The 17,142-nt window shown below is 36.7% G+C and overlaps 2 protein-coding genes across 3 annotated transcripts; both read right to left on the reverse strand.

Moving 5' to 3' along the window:
* Positions 1 to 370: 370 nt before the first annotated feature.
* ikbip (IKBKB interacting protein) lies at positions 371 to 6,682 on the reverse strand. Of its 2 annotated transcripts, XM_028044346.1 has the most exons (4): positions 6,049 to 6,489; positions 5,852 to 5,969; positions 1,992 to 2,213; positions 371 to 1,000 (listed from the first exon to the last, which is right to left on the reverse strand). In XM_028044346.1, the coding sequence occupies exons 1-4, from the start codon at positions 6,258 to 6,260 to the stop codon at positions 434 to 436; spliced, it is 1,119 nt and encodes a 372-aa protein (XP_027900147.1). In that variant the 5' UTR covers positions 6,261 to 6,489; the 3' UTR covers positions 371 to 433. The 2 variants fall into 2 exon arrangements, with proteins under 2 accessions (XP_027900147.1, XP_027900146.1); XM_028044345.1 differs by lacking the exons at positions 371 to 1,000; positions 1,992 to 2,213 and adding an exon at positions 3,965 to 5,106 and having other exon boundaries at positions 6,049 to 6,682.
* A 276-nt stretch (positions 6,683 to 6,958) lies between these two features.
* On the reverse strand, positions 6,959 to 16,492 carry arfgap3 (ADP-ribosylation factor GTPase activating protein 3). The gene is made up of 16 exons (XM_028044343.1): positions 16,332 to 16,492; positions 15,654 to 15,772; positions 14,921 to 14,993; positions 14,706 to 14,837; positions 14,508 to 14,588; positions 14,036 to 14,129; positions 13,889 to 13,948; positions 13,719 to 13,765; positions 12,606 to 12,760; positions 12,387 to 12,518; positions 12,181 to 12,306; positions 11,178 to 11,333; positions 9,930 to 10,056; positions 9,693 to 9,780; positions 9,015 to 9,139; positions 6,959 to 8,914 (listed from the first exon to the last, which is right to left on the reverse strand). Exons 1-16 carry the CDS (start codon positions 16,398 to 16,400, stop codon positions 8,897 to 8,899), a joined length of 1,602 nt encoding a protein of 533 aa, XP_027900144.1. The 5' UTR covers positions 16,401 to 16,492; the 3' UTR covers positions 6,959 to 8,896.
* Positions 16,493 to 17,142: the final 650 nt, after the last annotated feature.

Consider the following 17,142-nt stretch of genomic DNA (forward strand, 5'->3'; position numbering starts at 1 on the left):
CCAGTCTAATTTAAAGTCCTGGGGCCATTTCAATCCAGTCTGACAAAGCGTGAGCAAAAGCTTTCAGTCTTAAGCTGATAGACAAATGTGATTGCAATTTCCAAATTACAAATTTTCCCATTTGAATTTTTCTGAATTCCAGTTTTTCCCATTTTAATCAGATTTTATAAACCCAAAGTGAGGATTTTCTGAACAAATCAATAGCTAGCGGTCATTATTTGCTGGTGTTGGATTATCAGGTAGGTTGTTTTTGCAATTTGAAAGAATAGAAATATAATGTGAAATGTTTTTGATGAACGTCTTTCTTCTTACTGTTCAATCAGATGCAGGAGAAACGAGCTTCTAAACTAGCGAAGCACGCTAGTTTAGATTTGTTTTCTTAAAAATGTTTATTGCAGTAGTTTGACAGGTGATCATCAGATAAAATACATAACTATTTTAGGTTTTGCATCTCTCCGATGTCAGATAACTCAGCTATCGCACTGACCTGTTTAGTCGTAACACTTAAATCTCCCTCCACTGCTGTGAGGTTCAGCAAAGTCTGTCGGAGTTCAGCGATCTCGCGCTCTCTTTCTGACAGATCCTCCGCCAGTCGTCCTATCCTGAGCGTCAAGTCGGACACCTGCGGCTCAAACGCTCCGAAGTCTCGTTTAATGGACGCCACCTTCGGTTTGAGGTCTGCGGCGAACGTCAGCGTCCGTACGAGGCGAGCGCGGCCGCTCTCCAGCTCCCGCAGGCGAGCTGATATCTGGTCATCCACGGCGACCAGCTCAGGGATTCGCTTGCGGAGCTGGTCGATGGCCTTGGTGTTGCGTTCGGATGCAGATCGGAGATTGGAAACTCGGTCGACGCTGCTGCCCAGGACGTCTCCGATGCGTTTGATCATGCTGCGCTCCACCTGACTGGCTTTGTCCTCCAGATCTCCAACCTGCGACAACACGGAGTCCAACTCGGACCGCAGACCGTCCATCCGACGCACGTCCGTCCTGACTGAGGAAACCTGCAGAACCAGCACCGGAAAATATACGCACAGTTCCACCAATTAGGCGTTAACAAGAAAATAAATACAGGAAAAACTAGAGGAATTAAGAGATACACTGCAAAAGCACAAAATGATACCAAGTATTTTTGCTTAGTTTCTAGTGTAAACATTTTGTGCACTTGAAAACAGACAAAACTAACTTACAATTCGCTTTTCAGCAAGATAACAGTATACTTCAATAATTCCTTAATATTGTAAAAAAAAAGTTCTAGTTCTCCTGGCAGATTATTTCACTTATCACACAGGAAAATGTTTTTATTTCAAATGAAATTTCATCAGTATTAATGATGTGGAGTTAGAATTTTAACACAATATTATGGAGTACTATTGTGATTATGATAAAAATGCTAATTAAAAAAAGTATTAACTGCATGACAGAATTTAGAGCACCACAAACAAGTTTATATCACTAAACTGCATATGGAGACTTCAGCTCATCATACTTTCATATTTGCTGATATTTATTGATGCTTTTGTGGAAAAAATAGAACAACTTTTAATCAGATTTTTTAACATTACAGGGATTTATTGTGGGATATATCAAAAATCAAATAAGAAATTTCTCACAATAAATGATACAATAATTCCCCAGATACATCAATTACATAAAACGAACTCCTCTATTTTTACGAAAAGTTATTTGTAGCTTATTTTCGTCTTATTTCAAGATATTTGCACTAAGAAGTAAACCAAAAAAAAACTTGGTTTTGTGTTTTTGCAGTGTATACAACCCTAAAAACACATAAGATTTATATTTCAGACTAGAGTTCATAAGAAACATTAAAAACTGATTCAATGTAAAGGAGGGTTCTGGTCAACTTTGGGACAGAACTCTTCAAAAGACAATTCTTCTTTAAAACTAGGAAAAAGTTGTGTTAATACTGGGAAAAATGAATAAAATCATTCACATTTTTTATTTGTGAGAAAAAAACAAAACAATCAAATACACCTTGTTGGCGAAGTCCTTTGTGATGGCCGAGGTTCGCTCTTCGATTTGCGTCACCGCGTCTCTCAGCGACGTCAAGCTGCCATGGAGCTGATCCCGTTTCTCACTCAGACCGGCGGCCCAGTCGCTCAGCTGGATGACGTCCCGCTCCAGAACCTCCAGGCGGGGCTGCAGGTTCCCCCGCTGGGCCGCGAGATCCTCCAGCATCTGCTGCACGGCTTCACACTGAAACAGGAAGTACAGTTCACCACCCAGAAGAAACAAATGTAAACAAAGGGGAGGGAAAAAAAGGGACTTTTTTCTCTTTTCACACAGTACAATTCAAGCATTTTAAAGGTGAGTTTTCAAACTCTTCCAGCACCAAACTGGACTAAGAAACAATGCAAATGAACTAAAAATAAAGAAAGTTTCAATTCACTATTATATGATTTCATTTGTTACTTTTGTTTATGTTTTGTGGTATTATTCTATATCCTACAGCAGGGACAAGATAAACTAAAATATAACAAGATTTTACATTTTCAAATGTCTATAAACCTGACTGGTCCGAGAACAAAACACAAATTTAACAACAAAAAAATGAAAAAACTAATTTTATTTCCTTTACACCGATCAATAAGTCACTGAAAAATTATGAATAAATATTCATTATATCGAAACAACTCAAACAAGTCATTGGTAAAAGACATTCTTGCTCAAATTAAATGCAAAAAAAAAAAAATATATATATATATATATATATATATACAAAGAAAGTAAGAAAAAGATTTCTTAAAAAATATTCTCGTCAAGTTTTCTGGCATTTAGTAAATATAAATAATTTTGGCAACTCTCAATAACCTAAAACAATATAAATTTAGTCTGATTTAACTTCAGACAGTGAGGAAAAAAAAATATATATTTTCAATTGGTTTTATTTTTCTTTCTAAAATAATTTTTTTATTGAATCAATTCAAGCAAAATGCTTAAATTTTTCAGTGCTTGAAAATAAATGAAAAACAATAAGTGTTGCTTTTGACATCTGCATGACTGACGTCAAATGTTTTATCAGTGCTATGAACTCGATAGTACAGTAACAACGTCTGAGGTAAATAAGTAAAATAAAACACTTGAGCAAACTAAAAAACAAGAGAAAACGTTAGAAAAGGACATTGGCCATCCTCCTTTAAATTAGTCATTCTGTAACGTCAGTAAAAACATATTTTTGTTATTGTTTAACCTGTCAATTATTCTGCAGATTTTTCATTTAAACCTTTTAATACAATATTTAAAATGCAAATAAACAATTCAATTCCACGTTTAGAGAAGAACATTAACATTTTATTATCTAAAATTCAATAACAGCATTTCTCTAGGGAACTCATATTTGCAGCTAAAATAAATACTTCTAACATCAACGTATGAAAAGCTCAGACTTTTCTGCTTGACTTTACACTAACACATTGTAGGACTGATCTATTTATTATTTTTGGATTAACCGATTAATAACTGGATAGCAAAACATGGTTTGTAACAGAGTGAAGCTAAAACTAACAACAAAGGAGACAACAGATTTTTTTGTCTTAAATGAAAAAATCCTATATTTTCTGTACAATTTTGGTTTAATTCCTGCTCTGAGTATGTTATTTATTTGTAAATGTATTTATTGTTTATTTATTGTTAAGTATTTTTGGTCTAGTTTCTAGTGAAGATATGGCAAAACTAACTTACAAGCAACTTTTTAGCAGGAGATAGGGGCTTGTTTTAAGTAAATAGTGATTAAAAAGAACTTGTTCTATTGGCAGATAAATTAACTTATGACATGTGAAAATGTCTTAAATAATCTGCCAATGGAACAAGGACTTATTCATCAATATTAAGGAATTATTTACTCGTTTTAAGTAAACAATATCTTGCTAAAAAGTAACTTGTAAGTTGTTTTTGTGTTATTTCAAGTTTACTAAGATACCAAGATACTTACACTAGAAACTAGACCAAAAATACTTGGTAAGATTTTGTGTTTTTGCAGCAAAATTAGTTGACCATTACTTTAAAAAAAACAAAAAAAACAAAAACACGATTAATTGTTTCAGAACTAGAAAAAGCTAAAGCTGCACATCCACCTGATCGGAGAAGAATTCAGCTTTGACTGCAACAAAAACGGTTCTACAAAGTATCACAATCACTTTTTAGAGTTTTAACTGTAAAACCTGATTAATCACGATTAATCGTTTCAGCCCTAAACGTCATCATGATGATGTTCAGTCAGTTCGCTCAGCTCTTCCTCCAGCCACGGCTCCTCCTCTTCGTCCTTCCACTCCTCATCCTCCAAAGTGCCGGAGTCAGTCAGGGTCCCGCCTCCGTCTCCCCTCAGTACCATGGTGAGTTCACGGACCGCCTCTTTGACCACGGACAGCTCGTTCTTCATCTTCAGGATGCTGTTGTGGGCTTGCAGGCGGTCCAGCTCCTGCCTGATCTCCAGGATCTCGTTCAGAGCTTTCAGCATGCTGTCCTCGGCGCCGAACACCTGCAGCGTCACTTCCTCCAAACGCTTCTCCGCCCCGCTCAGGTCGCCGTTCAGCTTCAGGATGGAGCGCACCGCCTCCTCCACCTTCGGCAGCTGCTCCTCGCACTGCTGGGCGCGGGGGATGTGCTCCTGGAGTTCAGAGGTCAGCTCGGCCTCCCTCTTGCTCAGGCTGCCGATCTGCTCCTGCAGCTTGTGGATCTGCTTGGTGTTCCAGTCCAGGTGCTCCTGCGCCCGCTTGGCGTCGTCCTCCTCTGTCCGCTCCAGAACGCGGGCGTTCCTCTTCGTGCTGTCCTCCAGCTCCTCCAGCCTTTTCGCCAGCGCCTGGGCCCTCCGCTCGGCCTCGTTCACCCGCTCCGTGGCGCCGGCGTGCGCCTCCCGTGACTCGGCCTTCAGGGCCGCCAGGTCCGCGGTGACGGCGGCCAGCCGCTCCTGCCACGTCTCCGTCACGTTCAGGAAGCGGGCGTTGACCGCCTGCAGGTCGCGGGACGCCGAGTTCTCGTCGGCCTGCATCGCCATGGCGACGGCGTGGAGGGCGGAGATGTCCTTCTGAAGTCTGGTTGCCGTGGAGACGGTAGAGAGCGCCTCCTGAAGGTCGTCCTCGGATGCGACGAGCTGCAGCCGCAACACAGAAAATGAGCTCGGTTTCTGTGGAGCTCTTTGACTCTTTCAGGAGTGACACTGAATGCAGTGTTGCCAGATTGGGTGGGTTTTCACCCAACTGGGCTGATTTCAACACATTTGGCTGTAAAAACTAGCTTTGGGTGTTTGATTGTTTTTACAAAGCGATCAGAGAAATTCTTTCTAAATTGTTATTGTGTGGCAGAAAAGAACAAAACGTTTAATAAAATGCCATACTATTGCACTTACCTCATTAGTTCATTTATTTTTAACCTCTAGAATCTGTCAAATATGACATCATCAATGATTAGTCAACAGTTAACCAAGTGTCATTATGTAGTAGTGTTGTAAAACACAAATCCCAGGGCAACATCATAAACTAAAATAACACACAGCTACAAAAAACTCAAATCTGATTGTAGTCGAAGAGTCTTAAGTCCTTCGCAGTCCCAGTAGGATCAGGTTCTGGTCAGAATATAATAAAGAACAACAAAAAATGTCACAAATTGTCACAAATCTGAACGTAGTCGACGACGGCTGGAAACTGTCGGATCTGGCAACCCTGCTGCTGTGGCGGTCCAAACCAGCCGCATAGTTTGCTTATTACTTTACTATTACGACGACTCGGGTTAAATTACACTAAGCTTTCAAATTAAAAGAAAATATCTGTAAATTTCAGACATTTTGAGAGAAACGGCCTCTTAAGTTAGCAGCTGCTTCCCTCTAACTCCTCCCGTACCTTTTTGGAAACTTTCACCATCTCTTCCTCCATGTCCAGCAGCCTGGAGGTTTTCCCGTGCAGAGCTTTATACTTTTCTTCCATTAGAGAAAACCTCTCATTCTGCTGCAGCACCACCCTGAAACACAAAACGCACTCAGCCAAGAAACAACACACAAAGAAAGATTAACTTAAAAACTATAAATGTGCTAACTTACCAGCTCAAAACCCCGCATGCTACTAGCGACAGTAAACACATCAAACCTTTAATGTCAGGACCCGAGGACGTTTTATTTGCTCCACTGTTCTCTCCGTCTTCCGTTTTCGCTTTTTGTGCGTCACCTTTACCGTTTGCAGGTGAATTTTGCGGCATTTCATCGTTTTGCTTTCGAGATTGCGTCTTTTTCCTCTGTTTAATTTCCGTAGGCATTTCGCAGTTATAAAATCCCGCTTTTAAACTATCGTTACCTGGCTTTAATCTTTAGAAATACAGTCAGTTATTCCATATGAAGCAGGACAAATTCATAGTGAATTAAGCGATAAATATCTGATTTTACCAGCGGAGATTAGCTAAAGTTACCGCTACTGATCCCAGGAAGAGTGCTGCCTTCATGGGAAATTGGTCAATTTAAATTCAAACTGTTGTGGTTGTATCAAAGCAGTACAACTAATACATTAGTAGTTGCGCGAGTCTTTAGTTCCGTCTTAAGTCGTAAACAACTATTCCATACCTAGTTTAAAATCTTAGTTACTCTTTCATTGTGTTCACACAAGGTATAGCAGTGCCAAATAGCAAAAGTTCCGACAGAGCAGGAGCTTCCATGAACGCAGCAGCAAGCCACGTTGGCGAGAGAATTTGTTACGAATTTCATCAATATTAAAAGCATTTATTTGAATATTTTAGGTACAAATAAATTAATTAAATGTCATAATAGAAAGACAACTATTTTGATAAGGATTATATAAAAAAGCTGCCATTTTAATTGGTTATTTAAAGTGATTTCTAGTATATTCTTAGTTTTTCTCTGGTTTGCAAATTTAACTTTTTTGCCTACATGCAAAATCCCACTTGCTCAAAAAATATAACAGAAAAGTTAAGGCATATCAAATTTGAGTCAAAAATGGACATAATGATCATCAGTAGCTTTATTTTATGTATAAATGATAACCAAAAGCTCTTTACAACACTGTACTACACAGCCATTACTGGAAACTATGATTTCATCTTATTTTCAGGATTTGTCTTGTACGAATTACATAGTGAACATGCAAAATTAAAAAAAGAAAAACGTCATACAAAAAGAGACAAAGCAAACATAAATGCATCTTTAACTCAGAGACCAAAAACAACCAGGCCAAAGCTGCCATGTGCAAATTTCCAAACTAATTTTGAATAAACAGAAAACAAGAATTCCCACCAAAACATTACAATCAAGTAAAGAACCTTGATATTTGGCCCAAGGCTTGTGGTAATCGGAGCAAACAAATATTCTGTTACGGTGTAAAATTCTTTGACTTTTGCCTCCAAAATAAACAAAAAGAAAACACGCTAATGTTAGCATCCTATCCAAAATAGCTCTGACCAGTCAAGTAATGGATAATAGAAGTTTAGGAGGTATGAGTAGTGCATCATTTGGACGGTAACATTAGGTCTTTGAGGACCAGCCTTCCAAAAAAACACCCAAAAAAATAGCAGGTGGTTGTTTAGGAAATCCGGAGCTAAAGCCTAACTGTCGCATTTCCAAGCAAATCCTCGGCAGTGTTTAACTTCTGCTCTGACTGTTTGGATTCCTGGACGTTTCTTTTTTTTATTAGTAAACTATTGAGTTGAACCAGGACGAGTAATCAAACCCACCTTGCATGCCAATATATACAAATATTTCAAAATGAGTTGAGTGACTAAAGAGGCGGCAATTTTCACAATGGAACGGTTTATATTTATAAAAAGCAGACACGAAGATTCAAAAACTAACAAACATGACAAGATTTCCTACAGAAGAATTTTGTAAAATATACAAAATCCAACCATACCAGCATTATAAAGGCACACGTTTAATTTTAGTAAAGTTTAATATTACAATAGTTAAGCACTTTGAATATTGCAATGAATCTACTTGAAGTAAACTGATTTTTTAAATGGTACTTAAAAAAAAAAATAGATTGTCTTGATAAATTGAGATGAGGAAACCAGTTTTACATTTATAATTTAGCCTTACAAAGTTTCTTGTGCCTTTTCATGCTGTTTGACTGAGCTAACCACCCGACTCCATCATAAATATGGGCATAAATATTATTTGCCAATTTTTTAAAGATGCATTTCAAACTGTTTTTCAAGGTGGAATGATTATACCAAACAATCCATCATTTTTAAAGACACTAAAATTGTTTGTTAACCTAAAAACTTCACCCTGACACATCAAAAAAAAAAAAAAAAGCAGTTTAACTGAAGCCCAAAATAAAAAATCACATTCATGTCCATGATGGATGTTAATAAACCTCCCACCATATTGTATGAAAGCTTAATGAATCAGTTCTTCTTTTGGTAACTTCATTTGTATGACCTCAACTCAAAGAATCAACAGTAGCTTACGTTTAGAAAACCATCTGGTCCCTTACGGTTTCTGGCGTCTTTTGGTCCGCTCTGTAAGGAAGCAAACCTAAGTGCACTTCGGAGACTAAAAGGACACTTTCAAGCTTTTGCGAACCAACAAGAGGAGTCTTTAACAGCATGATGACCTGGTGAAACCCAAATAGTGTGGATTTGATCAGATAAATAAAAAAAAAAAGAAACAAACGTTAAGGAAAAACTCTTCATGAGACCACGAAGCTACTCCATCTGCTAATTACAGCACTTCTAAATACACAAACTCAGAAACCTTAAAGCAGAGTAATTGGTATTCAAGTCTCCAAGTTAAACAAAAATCATCTTTTTCCTTTTTTTCATATCTGCACACGTTGTTTAATACCAAAAATATACAAAGAATAATTTTGGTGGTAAACGTGCAGACTTGCTACGAGCATCGATGTCTGAGCTCCTGGAAATGCGATTTATGTTCACACTGCCACTTAGGAGTTGTAGTGGTCCTAAAGAATAAAATAAAAAAAGAAACATAAGATAACCAAGTCATTAACAAGATATAAATGAGTCTGATTTTATTCCCAGAGTGTTGAGTGTTTGACTAACCTGGATTGAGTTGACTACGCCGCTAGCCATGACCGACAGTTTCCCTGCGACTGAGCGCACGCCGAGTTTGAGTTGCGACATGTCGGGAGCGTTGGGCAGCACGTTGCTCAGACGGTATGAACTTCCTGTAAACATGAAGCGAGAGTCAAACACAAGAGAAGAGGTCCAGACGTGTCAAAAAAAAAAAAGAAAATCCCTGATGAGTAAAACACAAACGGATCTTGTGTAGAAAAGTGGGACTTTCAGGTGCTTCCATTCACTACTATTATGGTTGCCACAATCACTGCAGGGCGAGCTGGTATTAATTCCTCTGATGACACGAGAGAAGAAACTACATTTTTCTGAAAGCTTTCAGAATATAACGGGCAGAATCGTCTCAAAACGTAGAGCTTTTAAATCCCTCAGCAGGGTGATGGTTTGCTGGATGTCCAACATTCAGACATTTCTCCTGACTTCCTTCTGCTACAGTACACATTTTGACTGCCTTGTTTTTTATTCGCTCACACCTTTTGACACATTTCTCAATTTTACATTTAGAAAGACTAGAACAACCATGAAGAAGTCCAGAAATATAGATTAAAATGGAAAATTTGAAGAAGAAAAAAGTGTAATTTATAAATTAATAACGTCTGTACTACATGTATAAAAACTGACCAAAAAAACATAATTGTGTCTTACCAGTTTCTTTCTTTGGATCATCGAAAAGGTCTGCTGAACTTATCGAGGCACTCCCTGAAAACCTCTCCAGTCGCGTCCTGGTTTCGTACTAAAGAGAAAAGGAACATTTTATTTTTTTAAACACTTTTGTGAATCAACTTGTGTGTTTAATTGCCCTTTTCTCCAGTTTCCCCATAATTGTGGAAATAATTGAATTCATTTTATAATAACAAAATGCAGATTTTGCTCACTTCGTACCTCAGAGTTGTCTTGTTTTCCAAAATACATGTCAGATGAGATCGCCTTGACATCATCTCCAAACTTTTTCTGAGCTTCTCCAGAATCCGAGTAGGACGGCAAGTCAGCTTTTCTCCTGGAAACGGGTCTGTTGATAAAACGTTAAACATCACAGGAATACAACTATTCAAAAGGAAACTTTCTAAGAAAAATACTTTGTATACATTTTAACATGACTACATTTGCAGTACTTTGTAAAATAAGTCTAATGTTTAATTTTCTGTTACTTGAAATCCTCAGGTAATAAAGAAATAAAGATCACAAGACAAGAATCATAATATTCCAGTCAAACTTTTAAAAACAAGCAAATTAAAAGATTTTGTATAAATTTTCTACTACATACCCTAATTTCCTACTTAAATCTTCTCATTGTGTGTCTAAAACATCCAGGCACATTTTTTCTCTTCAGTATGAGAATAAGGTAAAAACTGTAATCAAAGTTACAAAGTTTGGACACCATTTAGTCTTAATTCAAAATATCAAGTATTTCTGGATGTTTTTCAACAATTATTATTTTACATTATTCTATCCAGATCTGACATGTTCAATTGTTTTATTTCATGTATGAAATTAAAAAGATTAGACTAGTAACTTTGTAGTTATGAATCAGAGTAAAACAGATCACATGTGGGTTGATCAGGGCTCAGTTCTCGAGCCACTTTACTTTTCAACATCTACTTGATCAAACTAGCGCAGATTATGCAGCACAACAATATCCTCTATAAAATATAAGTTGATTCTATGCAACTTTATATTTTATAAAATAAATTAGAATTGCAGAAAAGACGGAAGTAACCGTTTTGTTCCCAAAAATGCAAAGTTAGAAATCAGAAATGACCAAGATCAGAGAGAATGAAAAGGCGATAGACTAACAACCACATAAAGGTTATAATTAAATCAACTCAACAGCATTTTATAAAGTATTAGTAGAGTAAAGGCTTCCAGCGAAAACAGGACAAAAAAAATGGTACTTGTTTTATGTTATTGTCCACCGTTTTACACATTTTTTATTTTAAGTGATGCGTGAACATGAATTCTTGTATCCATGTTTCTTTTTTCCCTGTAAAGCACTTTGAATAATCCTATGAATGGTGCTGTACACATAACCTTACCATCAAAGAGCACAAGTTGGTGAAGGGCTAAAATAACCTGCAACACCAAAAGTAACTATAAATAATTCAAAATATATAAGTACCAAAAACATCCTACCTGTCGTCAAATGAAGACACGGCAGCGGACAAGAAGAAGTCCGGCTCTGGTTTCTTGCTCTCATTCATCCAGCCTCCTCCGCTGCCGCCATCATTTCCCCAACGCATAGAGAAACTTTCAGAGGTGTCCGTTTGATCCTCAAACCGTGAAACATTCCTCAAAAAACAAAAACAATTTTACAGTCATTTTAAAAAACAGAAAGATGCTTCAACACTAAATCAATTCTAACAGTTTTGTTCCCACAAAAAGTCTGGAACAAGGCATTAAAAAAGCCAGTTAATATTAAAACTAGTAGTAGACTTCTGCTTTATAGTATGCACATTTTAAATTCTGCATATCCAGACCAGAATGTCATTCCAACTGCACTGCTGCAGCATTCTTGTAAATCTGAAAACATCTTATTTAGGTGATGCTACAGCCACAGTTAAACTATTGGAGAATATTTTGGCAGAGGGAAATAACTGGATATGGAGAAGCATTTTATTCTAAACTAATTACATAAATAAAGATATTAAAATATTATTAATAAATATTCAATTAAATAAATGCTCCCATGAATTAAAGCATTTAATAGAAATCTTTCATTTTTAAAAAATTTATATTACGATTTCTTTATTTCATGATTTATTTTCATTTATCTCAAGATTAGGTTTTCTATTTATCTTTTTTTAATAAAAAGATTTATATTTATTTATTTCAACATTTACTTATTTGATAATTGAGTTTAATTTTACTTTATAAAACTACTTTACATATATCAAATGAAATATTATTTATTTCATTTTAAGCATTTTTAATTTTCTGAAAGCTAAATATGTTGTAAATATAATTATTCTTTCCAACTTATCAAGAAACCACTAAGGGAATGCAATGCCATCTAGATAAGTTTATTTAAAAAACTTGCAACAAAGAAACCAAAAGCCTAACTTATAAAATATATAAAATAAAAACAAAAACTAATAATAATTTAACGTAAAGCTGTGTTTATACAGATTTATCTGACCTTGAGCTAAACGTCCCGTCGTACTCGTCTTCCTCAGTAAATCTGCGGCCCTTGGTGGTCTTGGCTCCGAGCGGACTCTCCTGCTGGATGATGTGCATATCTGACATAACGGAGTGAGAAACTCCACTGCAGAGAGACGAACAAAACAGACTCCAAATGAGACAAGATACAGACAAATCAAACTGATTTTTTAGTCGTCATCCTACCTCCTCATACCCAAACCCACGCCCAGTCGCTCAGCTTGCTCCTTCTTCTTCCCCTCCAATCCCTTCAGCTTCTGCTCCCCGATTTTCCTCTGCTGCTCTAAATCTTTATAGGCCAGACGCATGGATGGAGCACTTGGGGGTAGGGCGGGGGGGGTAAAAAGACATATTAAAAAGCACACAGGTTTAAGCTTCAGTGGTTATTTCAGGTGGTGTTCTCACATGGAGTCCTCAGCTGTGATGTTCCTCTTGGCGCCTGCGGTGGAGCTTTCTTCTTTCTCTCGGAGTTTGTCGGCAGCCTGAGCCGCTCTCTCCAGCTCAGAGAAACTCTGGCTGCTGACCTTCTGGGCGCCCAGTCCGCCTTTCTTAGAGGCCAGCTGCAGACAGAAATTCCAGTTAAATTCAACATGTATGCAGACAAGTCCATTTTCTGAAAAACGTAGCCCAATATAAGCACTTAATATCAGCCAATAGATAATTATTGATTAGCACTACTAAACTGGTGGCGTCCATTTTTTATTTTTAAGCAGTTATGAGGCACAGTGACGAAACCTTAAACTGCTGCTGCGGACATTACACAACAGGCTGTTGCTAAGTAAACAAAGAGTGAGAGAGTGGTTGCTAAGTAACCAAAGAGCGAGTGAGCTAGTTGATTCCACCAACCTAGCTTAGCCGACTGTTGTGAGAGGTTTGATGGCTAAAGTCTTTTTCTCTGCCAACATCCCCCAGAATGCAAATTAAAATTAAAAAACTTTCTTATTTTTTAAATTGTGAAGAAAAATTGTGAAAAATTAGGGTTTTTGAATTTGTACAACATTTTGGACATTTTGCCTTTCTTTTTTTTAGTAGTAGGTATTTTGGACAAACCTTGATGAACTCTTAATTCGACAACTCAAATTTAAACCCGATCAAACTGAAATTTTATTTCATTTTAAATTTAATCACTTTTACAAAAACATTATCTGTTTTCTTTCTGATTATTATTTAATTTATTGTGCTAATGACACATCATAGGTCTAATAAAGCTGTAAAAATATCTTTTCTGATAGGTTTCGCATTTATATGGAAGCCAAAAACATATTCATACATCTGGCAGATACAGGATTACCAGTGGAAATAAGCAAAAAGCATAGTTACATAGACTTCATAATTTTATCCTAAACCTAAACATTTCTGATGGTGGCTTGAGTTATTCTTGATAAACTGCAACAACTTGTATGGTTTATTACTTAAAATAGTCAAAACCTTGCTGATGAGTTAATAGAATTCATTGCAAACACACAATTAGAGTGAATGAATAAGAGATTAGTTTCCAAAACATGTCTTTCTATTTACAGTTTTCTTGGCAGCAGCTGGCTTCTTTTTTAGAAGTGAGGAAGGCTCTGGAAACAACAACAACAACAACAAAAAAAGTTTACTTTTTCTACAATTATTACAATAGAGTTAAAAAATGTACTTAAATTCATTTAAGGGAATCATTTCTAAAAACAAAACTTCCAACAAACCTGGGTTTGCTTTTGGGGAAACACTTATTAATTCAACACTTGGGCCTTCTTCGGAATTTCCTGAAATCAAAATGCATGTTTATTGGATGGGTGATTTTGTTTTTTAAATGACAAAGAGAGATCTTTTATTACTGTTACTACAGATACCATTTCGATCTTCATCTTTCTCCTCGATTAAAGGCTTTTCTAGTGTGGGGCTGCTGAGACTCATTTTGGCCATGTTTAGATTTTCAGGTACATCCTGGAAGACAGACAGAAAGGTTAAAACCTTTTACTGGATAGTGTAAGCATACAGAGGAATAACTGATGCATCAGCACAAATATATGGAGATTTCTCAGCAATTATCCCTTTGTTGTGATTGCAGTTTAGTTAAATAATCATATTCATTCACAGGCAAAGCCAAAATCTACAATAAATGTATCATAAAAAAATACAGTGACTCTAAATCTAGTTAAAGTGTTAGTTAAATAAACTGTAAAAGTTGTTAAAAAGTCAAGTTTTAAGGCACCATAAGGAGCAAAAAGCATTCAAAGACAGAATAAATCAACACTAAAACCAAAGCACTGAAAAAAAATATGATAATCATAAAACAATGGCATCTTTTCGATATTTCTTTACCTGTGAATGCAAACTGAAGAAGTCCACCTGCTTGTCCTCTGGTGAGGTTGGAGAAAGAGGACCCTGACTGTCTAACCACAGCTATAGTGAAAAAGGCAAAAGCAGCAATTAATATTAGCTTAAACACTTTAACTAAAGTTTGATAAGCAAAGGAAGCAGCACAAAGAATGTCAGAGTCTGGTTTTGGGTTCGCTTTACCTCAGTGCCATGACGTCTGGTAGCTTGTGTGGCTAAAGTTTTGATCTTCTCCCTGTACAGCTGGGCGGCACGGCTGTTGTATTTAGCATTAGCAGCACCAGCTTTGCACCCATGTTGATTGAAGAACGCAATCTGTCAAAAACGATCAGAGAAGATTCAACATATTTCTAATGATGCTGCAACATGAAGGTTTCCTCTCTTCTATTGGCACTCACAGCGCTGGCATTGCCTCCCACTTGCATACATCTAAGCTGGAACCATGACCAGTTAAAATCCAACTCAGTGGACCTGTGTAACAGAACAGACAAAGCATTAAAGAGTAAAAACAGGTTTAAAACAGCACAAAAGTGCTGTACAAAACCTATTAAACAATAGAATAAATTGATGAAAAGAGAAAAACAAAAATAATACAAAATAATACAAATATCTCAGTACACTTGAAGAGGAAAGTAACTTACAAGCAAGTTTTCAGCAAGAAATATGAGCTTGTTTTAAGTTAATAGTCTGTTACTATTGAAGAAAAAGTACTTGTTCCATTTGTAGATTATTTCACTTATAAGAAGATGTTTTTCCCATGTTACAGGTGAAATAATCTACCAATGGAACTAGAACTTTTTCATCAATATTAAGGAATTAACTTAAAAAACAAGCTCAGCTTTATTGCTGAAAACTTACTTGCAAGTTAGCCTTCTCTTATTCCAAGTATACTAATAAATATGCACACGAAACTAAACCAGAAATACTTGGTAATAGATTGTACCTTTGCGATATATAGAATAGAAATGAGTGCAACAAAGCTTGGTTCCATAAAAACGAAAACAGAACGGCTTAGATCAAGGCATATTGAAACGCTCCAGTCAAAGTCGAGAACTTGAAAATTGCCCACATGAGCTCTTCATCCAATTTGCCAAGATTTTGAACAATTGTTGGAAGAACAGAGAGTCTTACCTAATAAAGGACAGGTGCACTCCCAGTGATCTGTGAGTCCCAGAGCAGTCTATGCAGAGAAACACCCCGTGTGTGATGCTGGCCCAGCTGGGGTTTTTAGCTGCACAGTCGAAGCAAACCTGAGGACCAAAGAGCAAGAATTGATCACAAAAACGAGGTAGTATCTGAATAATTTTTTTAAAAATCAATAGTCAGACTCTATGAGTCAGTGTCAAACAGCTGTGGGGGTCTGAAGTACATTTATATTCAAACAGCTGTGGCCGACTGGGTCTGAATGACTGTAAATGCTTTTATTTCCATTAACGGCGCCAGAAGAGACGTGTGTCCGTATTTAGTTTGGACTATACGCCCAAAACCTAAGCCTAAACAAACAAAACTGATGAGACGAGCGTCTATCCGTTTTGGCTAGCGCTACATCTGTTTGGAGTAATTAACTTTTTAAAAAACGGTCGTTTCGACTAAATTGTAGCCAGAACATAATTAGGATGTATTAACAACATGTTTCCACCAGTGAGGATAATTTACCATGACAAAAAAAGCGGAGAAGAGCTGACTAATCTGGTTAAAACGAGCCAGCACAGGCCTTTTAAACAAAGTGCGACGTGTCATATATCTCATTAGCTTTAGCGGACTTCCTTGTTAAAGACACCCCAACGTTTGTCGTTCATAAAAACTGACCTTATTCGTTGGAATGGAGCGCAGACGCTTGAAAATGGCAGAAATGTCCTGTCTGCTTGGTTCCGCCATGGTTTCAGCTGCCTGCTGGTTAAAGAAATGGCATCTGAAGAAGCTCCTTGTTTTTTCCCCCAATAACAATCCAATGCGACACGTCAGTTGGAGAGCAGCGGGACCCAGCTCTGATTGGCTGAGCATAGCCCGTGGTTGTGTTATTGTAGAAAAGGCTTCTGGGTAGTGTAGTTTTCCCGAAAAGCAACCGCTAGATATGTTTGCGTGTCTTCTTCACCATCAGGAAAAAGCTGGAATTTATATTACATAAATGTGATATATTGTCTCATAGATTGACTCAAGATTAATCCTCAACTATAAGATTATCATTTTAACTAGATATGATCACATTAAAAAATGTTTACTTAAATAAATCAACAGTAGTATTTCCAGAATTTTGACTCAACTAGTTTATGAATAAAATGCTATCTTGATATTAAATATTTATAGTCTACAATATAAATATGAAATAATCCCATTATAAAATATTGATAATTTTGATTTAGCTACCTGATAATAGAGTATGGTTATAAGAATGTCATCATCTTAACTACCACATAATTGAGATATTTATAATTACGATCTACTCAAAATAAAAAGTATTACTTAGCTACTTCAGAATTCTGACTTAGCATCCACATAATTATAGGTTATAGAATTTCATGAGATAATTTCCCCTTATCTAATAGTATCCAACAATTAGAATTTTTTTATGTGATAGCTTCACAAAAATTATTATAACTGACTTAAATAAAAGTTAAGC

Source organism: Xiphophorus couchianus, chromosome 17 (assembly GCF_001444195.1).
Source record: "Xiphophorus couchianus chromosome 17, X_couchianus-1.0, whole genome shotgun sequence".
Lineage (NCBI taxonomy): Eukaryota > Metazoa > Chordata > Actinopteri > Cyprinodontiformes > Poeciliidae > Xiphophorus > Xiphophorus couchianus.